This window comes from Molossus molossus, unplaced genomic scaffold (assembly GCF_014108415.1).
Source record: "Molossus molossus isolate mMolMol1 unplaced genomic scaffold, mMolMol1.p scaffold_m16_p_3, whole genome shotgun sequence".
Lineage (NCBI taxonomy): Eukaryota > Metazoa > Chordata > Mammalia > Chiroptera > Molossidae > Molossus > Molossus molossus.
The window spans coordinates 6,275,986-6,294,769 of record NW_023425366.1 but is presented as its reverse complement, the minus strand read 5'-3'; the positions used below and the strand labels follow the sequence as shown (position 1 = coordinate 6,294,769).

The 18,784-nt window shown below is 42.9% G+C and overlaps 1 protein-coding gene across 1 annotated transcript in view; it reads right to left on the bottom strand.

Annotated features, from left to right (window-relative positions):
• Positions 1 to 18,784, bottom strand: part of HCN1 (hyperpolarization activated cyclic nucleotide gated potassium channel 1) — a 334,018-nt gene that overhangs the window by 39,572 nt on the left and 275,662 nt on the right. The window contains exon 6 of the mRNA XM_036280637.1: positions 5,974 to 6,214. Coding sequence (XP_036136530.1) covers positions 5,974 to 6,214 — 241 coding nt within the window. The remainder of the gene's footprint in view (positions 1 to 5,973; positions 6,215 to 18,784) is intronic.

Genomic DNA, 18,784 nt, shown 5'->3' with positions numbered 1-18,784 from the left:
AGCATCTATTGATATGATCATGTGGTTTTAGGATTATGCTGGTCTTGTAAAATGAGATAGGAAGTCTCCAGTCTTCTTAAATTTTCTGGAATAGTTGAGAAGAATGTGTATTAGATCTTTGATTGTTTGGTAAAACTCCCCCGTGAAGTCATCTGGGCCTGGGCTTTTGTTTGCTGGGAATTTCTTAATTACATCTTCAATTTCCTTTGTTGTTATTGGTCCGTTCAAGTTTTCTATCTCTTCTCAGTTCAGTTTGGGGAGACTGTGTGTTTCTAGAAATTTGTCCATTTCGCCTAGATTGTCCAATTTGTTGGTGTATAATTGTTCATAGTACGTTTCGATGATCCTTTGTATTTCTGTGGTGTCAGTTGTTAATTCTCCTCTTTTGTTTCTGATTTTGTTTATTTGGGTCCTCTCTTTTTGTTTCTTGGTGAGTCTGGCTAAAGATCCATTGATCTTGTGTATCTTTTCAAAGAACCAGCTCTTTGTTTCATTTATCTTTTGAACTGTTTTTTTCAGTCTCTATGTTGTTTATTTCTGTTCTGACCTTTTCTATTTCTTTCCTTCTACTTGCTCTGGGTTTTTCTTTTCTTTTTTTTTCCCCCTAGATCTTTAAGTTGTAGGGTTAGAGAGTCAATTGGGTATTTTCTTGTTTCTTGAGGTAGGCCTGTAGTGCTATAAACTTCCCTCTCAGAACTGCTTTCACTGCATCCCATAGATTTTGTGTTGTTGTGTGTTCATTTTTATTGGTTTCCAGGAAGTTTTTAATTTATTCCTTGATCTTTTTGGTAACCCATTCATTGTTTAATAACATGCTATTTAGCCTCCAAGTGTTTGAATGTTTTTGTGTGTTTTTATTATAATTGAGTTCTAGTTTCATGCCATTGTGGTCCTAGAAAATGCTTGATATAATGTCAATCTTTTTGAATTTGTAGAGACTTACTTTGAGTCCTAACATGTGGTCTATCTTTGAGAATGTCCCATGTGCATTTGAGAAGAATGTATATTCTGCAGCTTTGGGGTGAAATGTTCTATAACTATTAATTAAATCCGACTGATGTAGGTTGTCATTTAAGGACTCTATATCCTTGTTAAGTTTTTGTCTGGAAGATCAATCCAATGGTGTAAGTGGAGTGTTAAAATCACCCACTAAGATAGTATTGCTATTGATCTCTCCCTCAAATTCCTCCAGAAGTTTTTTAATGTACAGTGATACCTCGGTTCTCGAACGCCTCGGATTTCGACCAAATCGGTATTTTGGAGCTCCCATATTTGGTGTGCATATGTTTACAAAGGTTTGGTGGGTATATGTTTACCTCTTGTCAGATTGATCTTTTTAATATTATGTAGTGACCTTCTTTGTCTCTTATTAAGGCCCTCGTTTTGAAGTCTATCTTGTAAGATGAGTATTGCTACATCAGCTTTTTTTTTTCATTTCCATTTGCTTGGTAAATTTTTTTTATCCCTTCACTTTCATCCTGTGTGAGTCTTTTGTTGTGAGGTGAGTTTCTTGTAGACAGCATATATATGGGTCATGCTTTCTTATCCAATCAGCTACCCTATGTCTTTTGATTGGAGCATTAAAGCCACTTACATTTAAGGTTATTATTGATAGATAGTTATTAGTTGCCATTTTTATTTGATGCCTGTGTTCCTCTTTCTCTGTGTCTGTTTCTTCTTCTTTTTCTCCTTCTTCTTCTTTTCCTCCTCCTCCTCCTCCTTCTTCTTCTTTTTATTATTATTACAATAGTTCCTTCAGCATTTCTTGCAGTGATGGTTTGGTGGTGGTAAATTCCTTTAGCTTTTTTTTTTTTTTTTTTAATCAGTGCTCTTTATTTCTCCTTCAATTTTGAATGATCGCCTTGCTGGATGGAGTAGTCTTGGATTCAGACCCTTGCCTTGCATTACTTTGTACACTTGATGCCACTCCCTTCTCCCCTGCAGCGATTCTATTGAGAAATCAGCTAACAGTCTAATGGGAGCTCCTTTGTAGGTAACTTTCGGACTCTCTTGCTTCCTTTAAGATTCTTTCTTTGTCTTTAATGTTTGCCATTTTTATTATGATGTGACTAGCTGTGGGTCTTCTGGGGTTCATCTTGCTTGAGACTCTCTGTGTTTCCTGGACTTGTGTGACTTTTTCCTTCACCAGTTTAGGAAAGTTTTCTGCCATTATTTCTTTAAACAGGTTCTCTATTCCTTTCTCTGATTCTTCTCCTTCCGATACCCCTATAATGTGAATGTTGTTACATTTTGTATTATCCCACAGATCCCTTAAACTCTCCTCTTGCTGTTTAAACTTTTTTTCCATTTGCTGCTCTTTTTGGTTGTTTTTCTCTACCTTGTCATTTAAGTCACTGATTCAGTCTTCAACTTCTTCTAATCTACTATTGAACCATTCTAAGGTATTTTTCATATCAGCTATGTCATTCTTTATTTTCTCTTGATTTTTATGTATAACTTCTACCTCTTTATGCGTTGTTTCTACCTCTTTTTTTTTTTTAAGCTGAAGTAGTTCCCAGTGAGCTTTTTATAATTCTTACTAAGTTGCTTGTAGTTCTCACCAAATTGTTTGAGCACCCTTACAATCATTGCTTTGAATTCTTTGTCTGACAAGTTACTTTCTTCTAGTTCCTGTAGTTCCATTTCTGGTGATTCCTCTTTTTTTTTTTTTTTTCATTTGGGTGCTGTTTCTTTGTCTCACCATTTTAGCATGGTAGTTCTAAGCCTGGTGAAGGATGTTGGAATGTGTAGGCAGGTCAGTGTGTATCAATTACGGCTGCTGTGCCTCCCAGCCTGTTTTGGGATATGGCTTCTCTTGTCTGCTGTGAGTTCTGCAGGGTTGGCACCTGGCAGCTGGAATTGTCTGCCGTGCAGGTCTTGACTCCCCGAGACTGGCTGCTGCTTGGGCTGGGGCACCGCTCTTGATCAGATTCTGCTGATGCTGCCGGGGATGGGTCTTAGCTGCCAATATGTGCTGCTGCTGCCAGGGGGTGCGCAGGTCCGTCTGGTGCCCTTCTAGGGTGTGGGGGATCCACTGGTATGTTGCTGGGGTATGTGGGATTCCACTAGTACACTGTTAGGGTGTGTGGGTTCTACTGGCACACTGTTGGGATTTGTGGGTCTCTCTGGTATGCTGCTGACGTGTGTGGGTCCAGCTGGTGTCCTGCTGGGGTTCATGGGTTTTGTTGGTACTCTGCTGGGGTTCATGGGTTCCACTGGTGCACTTCTGGGTTTCGTGGGTCCCTTTGGTATGCTGCTGGGGTGCATGGGTCTTGCTGGTGTACTGCTGGGGGACCCTGCTGCCTGATCGGGCTCAGCTCCTGATCAGTCGCTGCTGGGGGCAAGTATCAGCTTCTGGTCCGCACTGTTGCTGCTGCTGCAGATGCTGTTGCTGCCAGGGGGTGCTCTCAGGTCCCAGTCCTTTACTGCTATTGGGGGCTGAGGATGCTCTGCACCTGGGATTTTGCTGCTGCTGCGGGGAGGGGCTCCACTCCAGCTCCACTGCTACAATTGTCAGGGGCAGGTCTCAGCTGCCCTAGCCCTGCTGCTTGGTCTGGGGCACCGATCTTGATCAGTCTTTGCTGATGCCACTGGGGATGGTTCAGCTGCCAGACTGAGCTGCTAATGCCTGTTGGAGGTGGGGCTCTACTCCAGCCTAGTCACTGTTGCTGTTGCGGGGAGCTGCCAGGCTCCCAAGCTGGTGCCATTGCCCTCCTGAGCCTGTGCTATTGCCTTGGGCCTGCGCTGTCACAGGCCTGGAGCCTGGGGCTGGGGCCTGGGGCCTGGGGCCTGGGGACTGGGCTAGCTGCACTCCGCCCCAGGCCTGGAGCCTGGAGCCTCCGGGCTGCAGAGCCGCTGCAGGCCTGGGCAAGCCTCCACTGCTGTTGGGGGCGGGGCTCTGGCTCCTGCCTGGTTTCAGCTACTGCTGCAGGCACCCACTGTGTGCTGACCATGCCAACACAGCTGCGTCCACTGGATGGATGGTGCAGGGTGCTCTAGTGGACTCGGGTCGCTGGGCCCCAGCTGCTCCCCGTTTCCTTCTTCCAGGGAAGACCCCAGAACAAAGTAGTCTTTCTCCCCAAAATGATCTTAAAACCACAAGGACATTCACTAATATAATTGACTTTACCAACAATTTAACCCCCACAAATAGAGGGAGACAGATGTCCCAGCTTTGCATGAAAATGCAATCATATTAGCAAACATAACTGCACAGTAATTAAAAGCTCCTTTGAATGCACAACACCTGTCAAATGTAGAAATACATTCTTCGTGTGTAAGAAAACTTCCAGAAATTTGTCTCTAAACTTTTCTTTTACATATTTATCACACTCCCTTTAATTGCTCCCCAAAATGTTTTACCTCCAAATCACTTCTACAAACAAGGCTCATATATTATACTTTTTTTCCTTACTCCACAGCTTTCCATTGCTCTCTCTCTTCTTTATTCAAACATGACTTGTCTGTGCTTTCTCAAGGAGACCTCTTTAGATTCTTAGCTTCTCCTTTTTCTTAGCACAATATTAAAAAAAAATTTTTTTTATTGATTTAGAGAGAGAGAGAGAAACATCGATGAGAGAGAACATCAACTGGCCACCTCCTGCATGCCCCACACTGGGGATCAGGCCCACAACCTGGGCATGTGCCCTGACTAGGAATCAAACAGGGGACCTCTTGGTGCATGGGTTGATGCTCAACCACTGAGCCGCACCAGCCGGGTTCTTAGTACAATCTTTACAAAAGGCTCAGGGACTGACGGGGCAACAGAGAGTCAAGACAAGAAGGAAGAGTGGAAAGACAGGATGGCACCTTCAAAACTGTCCTTAATGGGTGAGTGGAAATTCAAAGAAGCTAATTTTTTGAGTTGTATGTTTTACTCAGCAAAAGATTGATGAATAAGAACCTAATGGTTATTTTGATAAATTCCACAAGATCATTTAATACAACAATAAACATTTTCTAATAAATATTTCTTAGTTATTACTGAAGAAAAATTCTTAAACTCAGGTTATTATTATTATTATTAGAATTATTATATCACAAAATGCAATTCATTGGTTGGGTCCCAACTCCTATGAATTTGATTTGAATACATTCTCTTTATCACTACTAATTTTTTTTATTGTCAACCCTATTACAGATGTCCCTCATTTCCCCCCCTTCGCCCACCTCCACCCAGCCCCTGACCCTTCTCTCTGGCTTCACCTCAGTGTTGTCTGTGTCCATGGTTTATGCATATATGTTCTTTGGCTAATCTCTTCACCTTCTTTCATCCAGTCCCCCCACCCCTGTGACGTGAGATATACTGGTTGATTATTCTCTAATAAACAAACAAATAAGACTGTGTCTCTGGGCTGGACTTCCTGAGTCAGAACCTCTGAGGCCAGGGCCTGGGCATCTTTGACTGCTCAGAGCTTCTCCGATGCCACACCCATCTGCCATCGGGGGCCTGCAGGAAGCCGGGGAACTAGCGGTCACTAGCGGTCACTTTCAGCATCAGGGAGACCGAGACCAGGACTCTGCAATGAGAAGTGCTATGGAGACACAGAGCTGGGGTACAGGGATTCCGATGGGGGGGCCTCCGGGGAGACGGAACATTAGCGTCTATGGAGCGTGACTCCAAAGTGACAAGGACCACCTCCTAAGGAGCACATCCCGAGTACCTCACTGATGAGAAGAAAAGGAGAGTCACTCGAATTCTCTCCTTCAGGATAAACCTGCAGATATTTGAAGGCGGACTCCTTGCCTTTTTCTAAAGAAAACACTAGTGTTTTTTCGGTGTCGAGGAACATGTAAACATTGAGCTTGACAAGGCCTGATACCTGAAAACATACCATTGTAGACGCTTTGTATCGGATTTCACATACACATTTATAGTCAAAGCCAACAGGTCCACATTGCGACATCCCGAACTTCGAACGGAGACAACACCGGAGCGAACCCCGTCCTCTCGGCCCCTTTCCCGGCACCTACCTCCGAAGTAAGAGCCGTCGGTCAGCTTCATTTCCTTACTGGACTTGGTGATCACGCCGGCAACGCCGTGTTGAATGAAGTACATCTTTTTACCCACGGCTCCTTCTCGAATGATGTAATCTCCAGGCTGGAACACCTCGAATCTCAGCTTGCTCAGCATGGCGGTCACGAAGTTCGGGTCGGCGTTGGCGAACAGCGGCATCGTGGCCACCAGCTTCCGGCAGTTGAAGTTGACTATCTCCTGGAAGTAAACAGACACAGGAGAGATATGCTGCCCATCAGGGAGAACACGTACTAGCGTTTCACATAGATAGAGAGATAGATGATAGATAGATAGATCGATCGATCGATCGATCGATCGATAGATGACAGATGATAGATAGATGATAGATGATAGATAGATAGATAGATAGATGATAGATAGATAGATGATAGATAGATGATAGATGATAGATAGATGATAGATAGATAGATGATAGATAGATAGATGATAGATAGATGATAGATAGATAGATAGATAGATAGATAGATAGATGATAGATAGATAGATAGATAGATAGATAGATAGATAGATAGATAGATAGATAGGCAGATAGATAGATAGATAGATAGATAGATAGATAGATGGATAGCTGGATAGATAGATGATAGATTGATAGATAGAATAACATTGTAATTTTAATTCAGAACCTAAAACTACATAAATTCTAATAATCTACTTATCTCTTCAGGTAACGGCTCATTTTATTTTCGTGTTGGAATTTTGTAATCACAGCTCCCAGCATAGTACAGGCATATATTACACATCCAATATGCGTTAAGTAAATATAAACATGCGTGCACGGATGGATGAATGGAAGGGAGGAGGAAAGAAAGGAAGAAGACGGAGAGGACAGAAGGAAGTTGGTGTTTCATCAGTGGGAAGAAACTGGTCACCAAGCCTCGTTCCATTTCTGTTGTGAACGGTTACCGAACACTCTTAGAAGGCTTTCTCATGCAACTAACTTGAGAAAGAAGTATTAGGTGGATAAAGAAACACACTTTTTACTGTTAAAATACGCCTATAAAAACCGCATGAAGATAAGTTGTGAAATGCAGTTAAAGAAGACAAAGATTATGTCATGACAATGGCCGCACTGATGGTTTAAAAGGTACTGATTTCACATGGAAAATGACACAGGCTCTGTGGAGGAAACTGAAAACAAGTCAGACTGCAGAGAAAAATTAGAGTTTTCAAGCAAAAATAATAAAGAGATTCCTTTTACCTATGTTCCTTGAGTTGAATGATACAAATTTTTCTCTTTATTGTTCTCTCACCTTTTATAGTAAGAACTATTTGGAAGTCTATTTTACGAACACCCTGCTGTCTGTGAACAACTCTTCTGGGTGTGTTACGGATCGAGGGACACCTGGCAGAAATGCAGAGTATAACACTGCGGCACAACTTCACACTGTCGCGATTGCTCAAAGGAATCCATTCATTATCTCTCTGTGAAACTTTATAGCTGTCCCACAATCTAGCGACTCCTCTTCATGACATTTAGGCTCATAAAATAAGCCTGGCGTGTGCATGGCTTTCTCTTGAATATTACTGTATATTGGCGTTGCTAAGTGACCAGACGAGCATGTATTACTCTAGCAGACACTGCCAACTGTTCTCTAAAAGGACTGTATTCTTTTTCTTACATAGCAGCAACACATCAAGTTCCAATTGTCCCGCATCTGCGACAGAATTTGATGTTATCATAATTTTAGCGGTTAGTAGACATGCAGAGATATCTCATTATTTTTTTTCCTTTTTTTCATTGTGGTTTAATTGTATAGTTCCCCAATGATTAATATTGTTATGCTCATTATTGGTCAGGTGAGTATCCTCTTTGGTGACGTGCCCAGTCAAGAGTTTTCCTGGTTTTTCTATTGTAACAGTTCTTACGTGAGTTCTTGGTTAGTTGGGAGATGCACTGTACCTATCTCCTCCTCATTGTGGCCTGCTTTTCCATTCCTAGTGCTGTGTTTTACTGCTATTGTTTTATTGGTAATTTGTTCCCGGCTTGTTTAACTCGGTGACAACCAGGAAAAATGGGATTTGATATATTTAATTTGCTTCAAGAAGGATTATGCTAATGATGAAGTTGTGCTTTGGAACCATGTATACTCGGAGACATAGGGAAAAGTTGAGCAATATCGTTTGGTTAGAATGGAAAAGGATAGCAATATTTTAAGGCTCCTTTTGCACTACAATTCCTTATTGATAACTTAAGTATAATTACGGAAAGTTCCATTGTGTGAAACATTTAATTTTCCTCCATTCTACATTATTTTATTCTACACAGTATAGTTCTAAAAAGTTTTAAGCAGGGTAGTTCTAAATATAATTACCTTAATTACCTTCATTACAAGAATAAATCACTGAGTAATCTTTTTTTTTAATATGTTTTCATTGATTTTTTTTTTTTTTAGAGAGAGAGGAAGGGAGAGATAGCAACATTGATGTGAGTGAGAGAGAAACATCAATTGGCTGCCTCCCAAATGCCCCCTACTAGGGATCGAACCCACAACCCTGGCATGTGCCCTGACCAGGAATCAAAGCGGGACCTCTCAGTTCAAGGGATGACGCTCAACCCACTGAGCCATGCCAGGCGGGCTCACTGAGTAACCTTAACTCAACAGAGCTGCTGTTACATTTAATGACCTGCCAAAGGATGTTGGTAAATCCGTGGACATATTTATAGTATTTTTCTAAAATACAGTTTACTAGGCTTCGATCCAGATTCCGAGAATCCAAATATAATTGTGTAGGGGATGTGACTCAAAGTCTCTACTTGCAACAACACATTCCAAGTTACAAGAGGTGGTGTGGAACCACGGTTCCTAAAATACAGAAGGGTCTGAAAGTTTACACCTAGTTGAGGGAGAAAGATACATATGTATATATTCAGTGTAAGATAATTATAAAGCATGAGCATGGGCTAGTTTCTCGCTCTCTCTCTCTCTGCATATCTGGGCTCAGTCTCTGATTCCCAAATAACTTGCTCTGTACACATAAAAAGAAATGCAACTCTTGAAATCTTAACCTTCTCACCTGTAAAATAAGAGCGAACATTAGCAACTCTGTTGTAGATGACTGCTATGATTAAACGCCATGATTAAACAAAGTTCTCGGGATGTTATCTATTGCCAACCATTCTAACCATTATCAACAATACTGGTTTACAATACTGGTTTAAGAGCAGACAAAGGTAAAGTGTATATATATATATATATATATATATATATATATATATATGAATATATATATTCTATAAAATTTTAAGGAAATAAATATTTCAATCTAATCAGTTAAGAGGATATGGGTCTGATTGAAAAAAAAAATGTTGAGTTAGGGACTGGTTATTAAAGACAAAAGAGGAGATGGGGGCAGAGAGGTTCAGTAGAAGAAAATGACAAGATATTCTTAGGGCATAGTCACTAAAATCCCCTTTGGTCAGGCATAAAATACAGGATCCTTATGATAACACTGACCTGTTGATAACATAAATGTGAAAGGTGACTTGTAAATGACATACAAATTTCATTTTTTTAAATAAAAAGGACGCATACGGGGCAATTTGAAAATGAGATTTCCCTCCGCATTCCCAAAGGGGCTACATTTGTATGGTGGTTTGTCCTCTACACTGCAAGATGTTAACGGCATGTCTGAGAAAATCAGCCCACACCAGCAGATCTTACTGCTTATGAATGTTTCGAACACTTATCCACACGTTGACTTGCAAGTTAGGTACTACTTCGATTTCCTGAACTCAAAACATTTCCTTTGGTGTCTGGGTCCTCTCAGGGAGCACTCACAGTGAGCTATTGCTTTAGTTGTGAACACCTCGTCTTTTTCTTAGAGAAGTTTTACTACAACCCCTAAATAACTTGAATATCAAAAACCATGTAATGAACTTCAAAGGTAAGAAAAACTTCCCTTTAAACAAGGTGGGGAAAAAGTAGGTTTACAGCTGTTCATATGGAAAATAATACAATAACTAATAAATGATACAAGAATCAACTCTGTGTTTTGTATACTCACAACTGTAAACCTCATTTTGTTGCCCCACCCTGTATTTACGTTGGGAGAATGAAAGGCGTTAGCGATACAAAGGGAGATGATGATGATGAACACAGAGTGCCTCAATATTAGTTTATTATTTTTCCATGTCAGTAAAGTATTTTTACATTTGTAAAAAATTGTATTTTTAAAAATCTTTGAAAACAAAATTAATATACACACCTTTCTTAAAATATATTGTAAAAATCTCTGTATTCTCATCTCCTTCATGAAAGCCATTTAAGATGTTTATGTACGCCCTTAAGATAATCTCTATTCAGCTTAATACAGCTGTGATCACAACAGACATTCAATATTTGTTTCTTCTACCCCCTACTTTTACAATATAAAATAATTCTCATTATGAGAGCAGATGGCATTGCCAGTCATTTATCTTCAGACAGAGCAGGAGGGAGAGAGAGGGGAAGAGAGAGCGAGACACCCAGTGGCCGCCACCCACAGGACCCCAACTGGGGCCAGGGACACACTGCAACCGAGGTATGTGGCCTTAGCAGGAACCGAACCCGGGACTCTCTGGTCCACAGGCCAATGCTCTAACCACTGAGCCCAACCGGCCAGGGCTCATTGCCATTCTTTCTAATGGCCTCACAGTACTCCACCTGATGTCATTCATCGTTAATTAAGAAAAATTCCACAGCAATAAAGAGTACGCAGTAGATTCTTCGACACGGACAACCTTTAGCATTTTTACCATAATGCGTTTTGAAACCCAGCTTTATCATTAATTGCTAGATTAATAGTCTCCTTCAAATTATGAGTTAAGAGGTAATTAGCCTGAAATGTCTACGTATACAATGGCCTGTTGTGATTAAGAGGCTGGAATGAAATGGGCCTGCTTGTGAAAGAGATGAGATGGATGCTCGGATGCAGAGTGGGGGGCTCCTGTCTCCTGCAGGTAGGGCTTTCAGAGCGGCTAGCTGGGCTTTGGGGTGAGCTCCCATTTAAAGCTCAGGGCTGAATGCAGGGGCAGTTTCAAGTGGAGTCCGCCTCGGTCTAGGCCCACGGATTCGCCTGTCTAGAATTTAGGAGCATATTGCTCTGCTAGGGACCGTGCAGAATGACAGCCGGCGACACAGCATTCTCTTAGCATTCACTCAAAGCCGATCATAAAAGAAAGAGAAAGGCAAACAAACTGAGTCAAAGAACCGCCTCTGGGCAATGGAAGTGCATCCGAGGCTGCACCCGAGCCCGCGGCGGCCCCAGGCCAATGCTCAGCAGGGGCCGGTGAAGACCCTCAGGAGGCAGCTCCAGACCCAGGAGGGTGTGAGGTGCAGAGGAGCTCAGCCCACCCGACCTGGTGAAAACACGTGGATGGACGGTCCAGTCCAGCAAACACGTCCATCAGGGGCTAAACTAGAGCATATGCTTAACTCAGGGCGGGCCGGGCAGTGGAGTGATGAAAAGATTTAATTCTTAGAGAAGGTAGTTTGGAGAATGTGACAAAAACCTGTCTATGGAGTTTTAGAACACAATCCACATAAGCTCATGTCCCCCAGTACCAGCGCGGGAAGAGAAACGGTCGGAGACAGCAGCGCAGGGGCACGTGCGTGGGCCTGCGGGAATCGCGGGTGTCCCGAGACGCGTGGCTCACTCGTCCGTGTCCCAGTGACGTCCCAGCGGAGCACCGCACGGGTGACGAGCGTTTGCACCCCCAGACCGCTAGGTGGACGCCCCAACTCCCAATACCGCAGACTGTGACTGCAGTCGGAGGAGGGAGGCCATTGGGGAGGTAATGCGGTCACAAGGAAGCGGTTAGGGAGGCCCCGCTCCACTCTGACTGGTGTCCTTGTGAGAGGAACTTGGGGCACTCACGGCGTCACCAAGGGTGTGGGGGCACAGAGCGGGGGCCCTGTGAGGGCTGCGGCAGCAGGAGGCCCCTGCAAGCAAAGCGGAGAGGCCCCGAGGATCTGATCTGCGAACATGCTCGGCTCCAACTTGCAGCCTCCCGACTGCGAGCAGGAACCGTCTGCAGGTCGCTCTGCACCCTGGGAGCCGGCGCCCCAGTGGGCACAGGTGGGGGGGGCAGCTGCCCTTCCGCCCCCCCGCGCCCCGCCCCCTCCAGCACCGGCTGAGCTCTTCCCTTGGGGAAGGAAACCCAAAGGGAGATTGAGTCATCTGAAGAAAGGATTTGCTGTGCCAAGACCTATGTCAAGAAGGTTCTTCCCCCCTGTCCCCCCGGCCAGTTTTGCTCAGCAGTTAGAGCGTTGGCCTGCGGTCCAGAGAGACCCGGGTTCGGTTCCCGCTAAGGGCATGTACCTCGGTTGCAGTGTGTCCCCGGCCCTGGTTGGGTTGTGTGGGTGGCAGCCACTTGATGTGTCCCTTTCACGTTGATGTTTCTCTCTCTCTCTTCCTCTCTCTCCCTCCTGATCTATCTGAATAAAAAATGGAAAAATGTCTTTGCATGAGGATAAAAAGAAGAAAAAAAGAAGGTTCTTCCCTATTTTTAAGTCTTTAATCTTTTATTATTATTATTATTAACTTTAGAGAGAGGAAGGGAGAAGAAGAGAGAGATAGAAACATCGATGAGAGAGAACATCAATTGGCTGCCTCCTGCATGTCCCCCACTGGGGATCAGGCCCACAACCTGGGTATGTGCCCTGACCGGGAATCGAACCAGAGACCTCTTCATGCATTAGCTGATGCTCAACCACTGAGCCACACCAGCCAGGCAAGTCTTAATCTTTTAAAAAACATTTTAATTGATTTTTAGAGAGAGAGGAAGGGAGAGGGAGAGAAAGAGAGAAACACTGATGTGAGAGCAAAATATTGATCGGCTGCCTTCTCCCCCGGACTGGGGATTGAGCCCACAACCGGGCCATGACCACTGGAATCGAACCAGCAACCTTTTAGTGCACAGGACGGCACCCAACCAACTGCACCACGCTGGCCAGGGCTCTTTAATCTGTTTTGAATTTTAGTATATAGTATCTGTTCTTCTCTGGCCATTAACCATATGTGACTTCCTACATGTCTTGTATTTTTAGTAATGCATTTTAATTTTTCTTCATATTTTTTTCTTGCATTCATACCTTGTTTCTACAAGCATAGAGTAAGGCCCTTGAGACTGGAAACCACATTTTACTATTTACCTTCCCCTCACACCTGGATCAATGTCCTACACACATGAAGGAATCAATAAATGTTTTTTATCTATTGGTCTTCTAGAATCTCGGGTGCTGGAGAAAAGCCCTAGGACAACAGAGAGAAGACCAATTTTCTTTGCTCAGAAATATGACCACAAAATGACCAGGCTACTTATCTAATTTTCCTGTCCTTTTGCTACTTTGACCATTATATGAGTATGTGATAATTTATAAGGTTTCTCTATAGCTTTACAGTACTATGATTCTAGCCCGTTTTAGTGCATTTTAGCTGAACACATTTTTAGAAGGCATTTAAAAAAAAATCGATAAGCATGTACTTTAAAAAAAATGATTTAGCTTTGCACTTAATAAATATGCATGCAAATTATGCTGTCTTCCCTAACAGTTTACTCGACAGATTAAAGGTCAGAAGTATTATACTCTCAACCCGACTCATGGTCTGTGGAAATGAAATATACTGACGCCTTATATTCTCCCGGGACACATGAGCTGTACCTATTTTCAGCCCATGGCTCTTCACACTCATTGTTTAAAAATAGACCAGTTCTGAACTTTGGAGCCAGGCTGGGAAGGGCAATAACCTCTTTCTCCACTGTTCAGTTTGCCATTTTGCTCTAATCGAATCAGTATAAATCGGATCATGCTAAAAATAGACTCTGTTCCTCTGTACACATTCCAACAGGTTCCCACCGTCACAGTTATACAGTTCACTGACTCTGCCTGATTAGTGTTCAGTTTTAACTATCCTGCAGGCTCTCATGAAAGCGTTCATGGTCTCAGGATCCTGATGTGTCAACGCCAAGTTTTAATACTAAGACACGTTTCCAGAAAGCTGGCTGTTAAGATGAAAGAAGAGTTTATTAGCAGATTGAATAAATCCCCAAAGAAATGAGATGTGAAGGGCTGGCTGGGGGCCCCTGTGTGGGTGACACGCTCTGGAGGACCTACCCCAGGACTGACAGCACCATGATACTCCTATACATTTCTCTCTCTCACCAAACTAGCCACCCCAAGGGCGGGGGCCTTCCTATTCTCCACCGGTCACAGAGATACCAAGAGTTACATTCACGTGTAATAGCTGTGCCAGGTAGCTGTGTAATAGCTTTATGCCTTTTTCTCATTTAACCTTTATAGCAACTCTAGGAGGCAGTTGCTGTGATGACCACTCGCAGCTGCAGAAGAGAAAGGTCCGTACACGCAGGTTATGAAGTCGTGGAAACGTACAGAGCAGGTTGTGGAGTCAGGGTGTTGGTTTCACCGCCTCCCCCCCGCCCCCCGCCAGTTCTCATTCATCATCAATTATGTGGTGGAAAGGATATGTATGACTATTAATGGCACCGAGAATATCACAAAAGGGATTTAAACCATTCAAAACATAAACCTTTGACTACTTCTGTGCAGTTGGGGGAAACTAGGAATATGTTATAGACATGGGGGAGGGCTCACCAGGGAGACCCAGGCCAGGTAACGACTGGGATCCCAATCTACTACCAACCTCCCCTTCTAGATGTCACTCAAGTCCAGCTTTGCAGACGCTGAAGTCTGATCAGGCTCAGCCAAAGAGCAACTAGACAGTGAAGATTATAGATTTTAGATAATACATCACAACGTGAGAGCTGTAATTTAAAATGCCAAGTTTCTGGTACTATCTTAAGAATTTTTCTCAGAAAATTATAGTTATTCTTCTACTTTCTTGGCCCATGTATTTTGGCTCCCAGTGAAATGAAGATGATTTTGTAAGATGGCTTTACAGTCACGGCTCAGATGGCTGCCCGTTCTCGTAGACCTCGTACAGAGGTCCCATGGTCTAGCCCCAAGACGAACACGCAGTTTTACCTGCCGCTCAGAATCCTCTACACCCCGAGGGGTTCCCCACCCACGTTTCAACACAAGAAAAAGAAGTATTTCCTTTCTATTCCATGGATTTGATTGGGTTCTAAAGATTGGACAGAATATTTATACATGTCCTACAGTGGTATGCTACTGAACTACCCCTCACTCCGCAAGCTGACTCTTCAATAAATCACTAAGGCAAAGAACTGAAGAAAGTTAAAAAATATATAAACCACCACATGCAAAATAGGGCCTCCTGCCCTACAGCACAGATATCCACACAATCGAAGACTGGAAGGAGGCCAGCATCTTTGTGTGACATGTTCGAAACAATGTTGCCCATAGTATGACCTAAAGTGACACCAAGACTGTTCTTGGCCAAGTACTTTGTAGCTGTGGGCGGCACTCTTCCTAGCCATCCAAGCTCCACTACTTGGCTGACAAAATGCTCTCTCCAAGCTCTAACGGTCAAAGATTCTTTGAGAAGATTTGCCAAGTGTAAGATCCTTATTTAATTTGCCTGTGTTTATTTATCCAGCAAGGAATGATTCAATATGTACTGTCTAGGGGCTGGGGTTATGGTGGAAGTCAGAACAAAGTCTTTGCCTTCTGGGGCCAGAGTTCACGTAACGGAATGAACAACTCAGAAATAACTTTGAAGGGACCACAAGACAACAGAGTGATGTGTGCACGAGAAAAAGGCTGATGTGATGAGAGCGCGGGCCAGGGAATTAGTTTAGATGACCTTCTCAGGGATGGCCTCTTTGAGGAGGCAACGTTTGTGTTGAGATTTGAGCATTAAGCATGAGCCAGGTATTTGTGAAGGGCATTTCAGCAATTTGTCTCCGTCATATGAAAAAGATAAAGCATCTAATTTCTGTCACAGAAATGGAAATAGAAGAATGCTTTCAATAAAGCAGTGCTTTTGAGATATCTATTAACTGAATTAATTTGCAAATGCACGATATAAGATTTTTGTAAGAGCTTCCAAAGGTCACACACATTCATAATTCTGTCTGCCATTTTATATGCTAAAACATTTCATATTTAAAAGTTTTCAAACACATTGAAAAAAAAGGCTGGGGAATAAAATGGATAAAATATAATGTGAATGTAACTGATTGTGAATATAGAATAACATTCACATTCCTAAACATCACATTCTACTTTTTTGTATTTTTAAGCAACAGTTTTGTTTTTTAATAAGGTTTGGAGAGTCTGAAGGTTTGACCTAAAATCCACTTTTATACATTGCTGAGTTCCCAGACTAGTATTAACAAAAATCGCTGCTCTTAAGTACACATTAGAATCTGAAATTATGTGAAATACTTTCATAAAAATGAGATAGTAAAAATAAAAAAGCATTTTAAGTTAAAGGACTTGTTACAACAGATGATGGATGGTTGTTGACTCAAAATTGTACATACATGATTAACAATTGTACGTGGTATGTACATGTGTATACAAAGCACATTGCATATTTTTACCTCTGTCACAAAATATGCGTCAGAGAACCCAGCTTTCCCTTTCTGAAGTCCTAGTTTCAGTGATGTGACATTTACTCATTGATCATTCAATGCCTTCTAGGGGCCATGGACTTCCCGACACCAGAGGCACAACAGTGACCACGATACACCTGTGTCTAGCTCGTGCCTCATCTTCCAAGTGGAAGGCAGCTTCTGAAAGGTGAATAACGTATTTCTGTATCTAAAATATATTTCTTGTGATTTACCACTATGACTTGAATAGAGCAGGTACATAATACTCCCATGTATTAGGGAGCAAGATATATTTCCCACTGGTTTTTTCTTCGGAAAACATGTGTGGCTTCTTTAGATTCAACCTTTGTTATGTTTCTGCCAAAGCTGTCCCCTTTTCCCTAGTCGACTCATCCAGCTTCCCTGTGAATGAGGCCCACGTTCAGTGTCACATTAAACGTGGGCTTCGGGGAGATTCCAGTGCCAGAAACAGCGAAGGCCGAAGAGCAAACAAATGGAGAACGCTGTTCTCACCTTTCGACGGTGTTGCGTGTTTGAGCATTTCTCGGTTCCATTTCTAGGATCTCTGCTTTTATCAAGTAGCCTTGATTATAACCTTGTTTTTCATTCTTCATTCTCTTAGAAGCATTCACTCAGTACATATTTAATGAGTTCCTACTGTAGATGGTCACTAGATGCAAATAGATTCAGACACAGCCTCTGCACTCAAGGAACTCATACTTTTGAAAGAGACGAACCAACTGACAATGATAAGTATAGTGACAGAGACAGAGTGGTCAGGGACAATGTAGGAAGCAGGCTGTGTCCCGTAAGAGTGTTTCATGGAAAGAAGGAGGTAAGCTGAGTAGGAAGGATTGAAGATAAAGAGGGTAGCATGAAGGAAGGCGAAGAGGCCATCCACAGCGTCCCTACTCCCCGAATTGTCAACCATTTTCTGTTGGAAGCACGGCAAAGAAATGAAGACAGGGTCGGGCCATGGAGCATCTCATGTGCCATGTCAAGAAGCTCAGATGTTTTCTTGCAGAGGATAAAAGACAATGAGCTGGATCAGAGGAGAGTAACCTCTTCGAACACAAGTGTTACATTAGTCAACGAGGTGACCATGAAATGCAATGCATTGGAGCCTGGTGAAATGTCAGGCGGGGGCAGAGCTGAGAACGCACCTTCAGCGCTGAGGTAGAGGCCAAGGCCCTGAACTATGACATGTGACAATATGAGGAAAACAGTTCGTCATAACTTCATGACAGACTAGTCACAGGAAATGAGGAAACTGGAGTGATGTCTGTGGATGACTTTATGGGGGAAAAACAGAAAGTGGAATATGTTCTACTGATGATCAGAGTGAATGAAAACATGGCAAGAGAAGGCAATTCATAAAACACACATGGTTAGGACATTTTTCTTGTTATCCTGATGTTACATATATTGAGAATTTCTAGCACAAAGGAATGCTTCACATTTAAGCAGGCAGATTCTTAGGGTTCATTTAAAAATGTATGAGATATGCCCTGGCCGGTTTAGCTCAGCGGTTAGAGCGTCGGCCTGCGGTCCTGAGAGACCCGAGTTCGGTTCCCGCTAAAAACATATGAGATAGGAGAGAGAGATAGAAACATCAATGGGAGAGAACACTGATTAGCCACCTCCTGCACGCCCCCCACTGGGGATCGGGCCCTCAGCCTGGGCATGTGCCCTGACCGGAAATAGAACCAGTGACCTCGTGGTGCAGGGGTCGACGCTCAGCCGCTGAGCCACACCAGCAGGGTTTAGGGTTCATTTTTATGCTCATTTTTTCTATAGTCCTTCTGCAGTCCGTCCATAACATTTGATTCTGCAATCCTTATTTTTCCTGCGTCTTTACAATAAATCTTTTTTATTGTTTTCTCCTGTGCTTTGATCTGTCTTAATCCCTGATACTGTCTCTTGGATTACCCATCTCTCCATGCTAGGGCCTGAACCCCCCCTCCTGGGAACCCTAAAAGACCTCTGACAACCCAATGTGGTTCCAGCGTCCTGAGGTTCTGCCCCTTAGTGAAAGGGACTTGGATTTCATACGAATCCAGTACTCCAACAGAGATAAAGCAAAGCACACAGACAGATTTAAAACAAAAACAAACAAACAATGTTACTGTTTTCAAATACAACAAGTTTAAATTATGTTTCCCAAAGCAAAAAGATTTATCCCTTCTTATTTGGTGGAGGACTTTGTAGGGAACATAAGCTAATCAGTTACATAGGAGATATCTAGCTCCTTTTATTGACCAAAC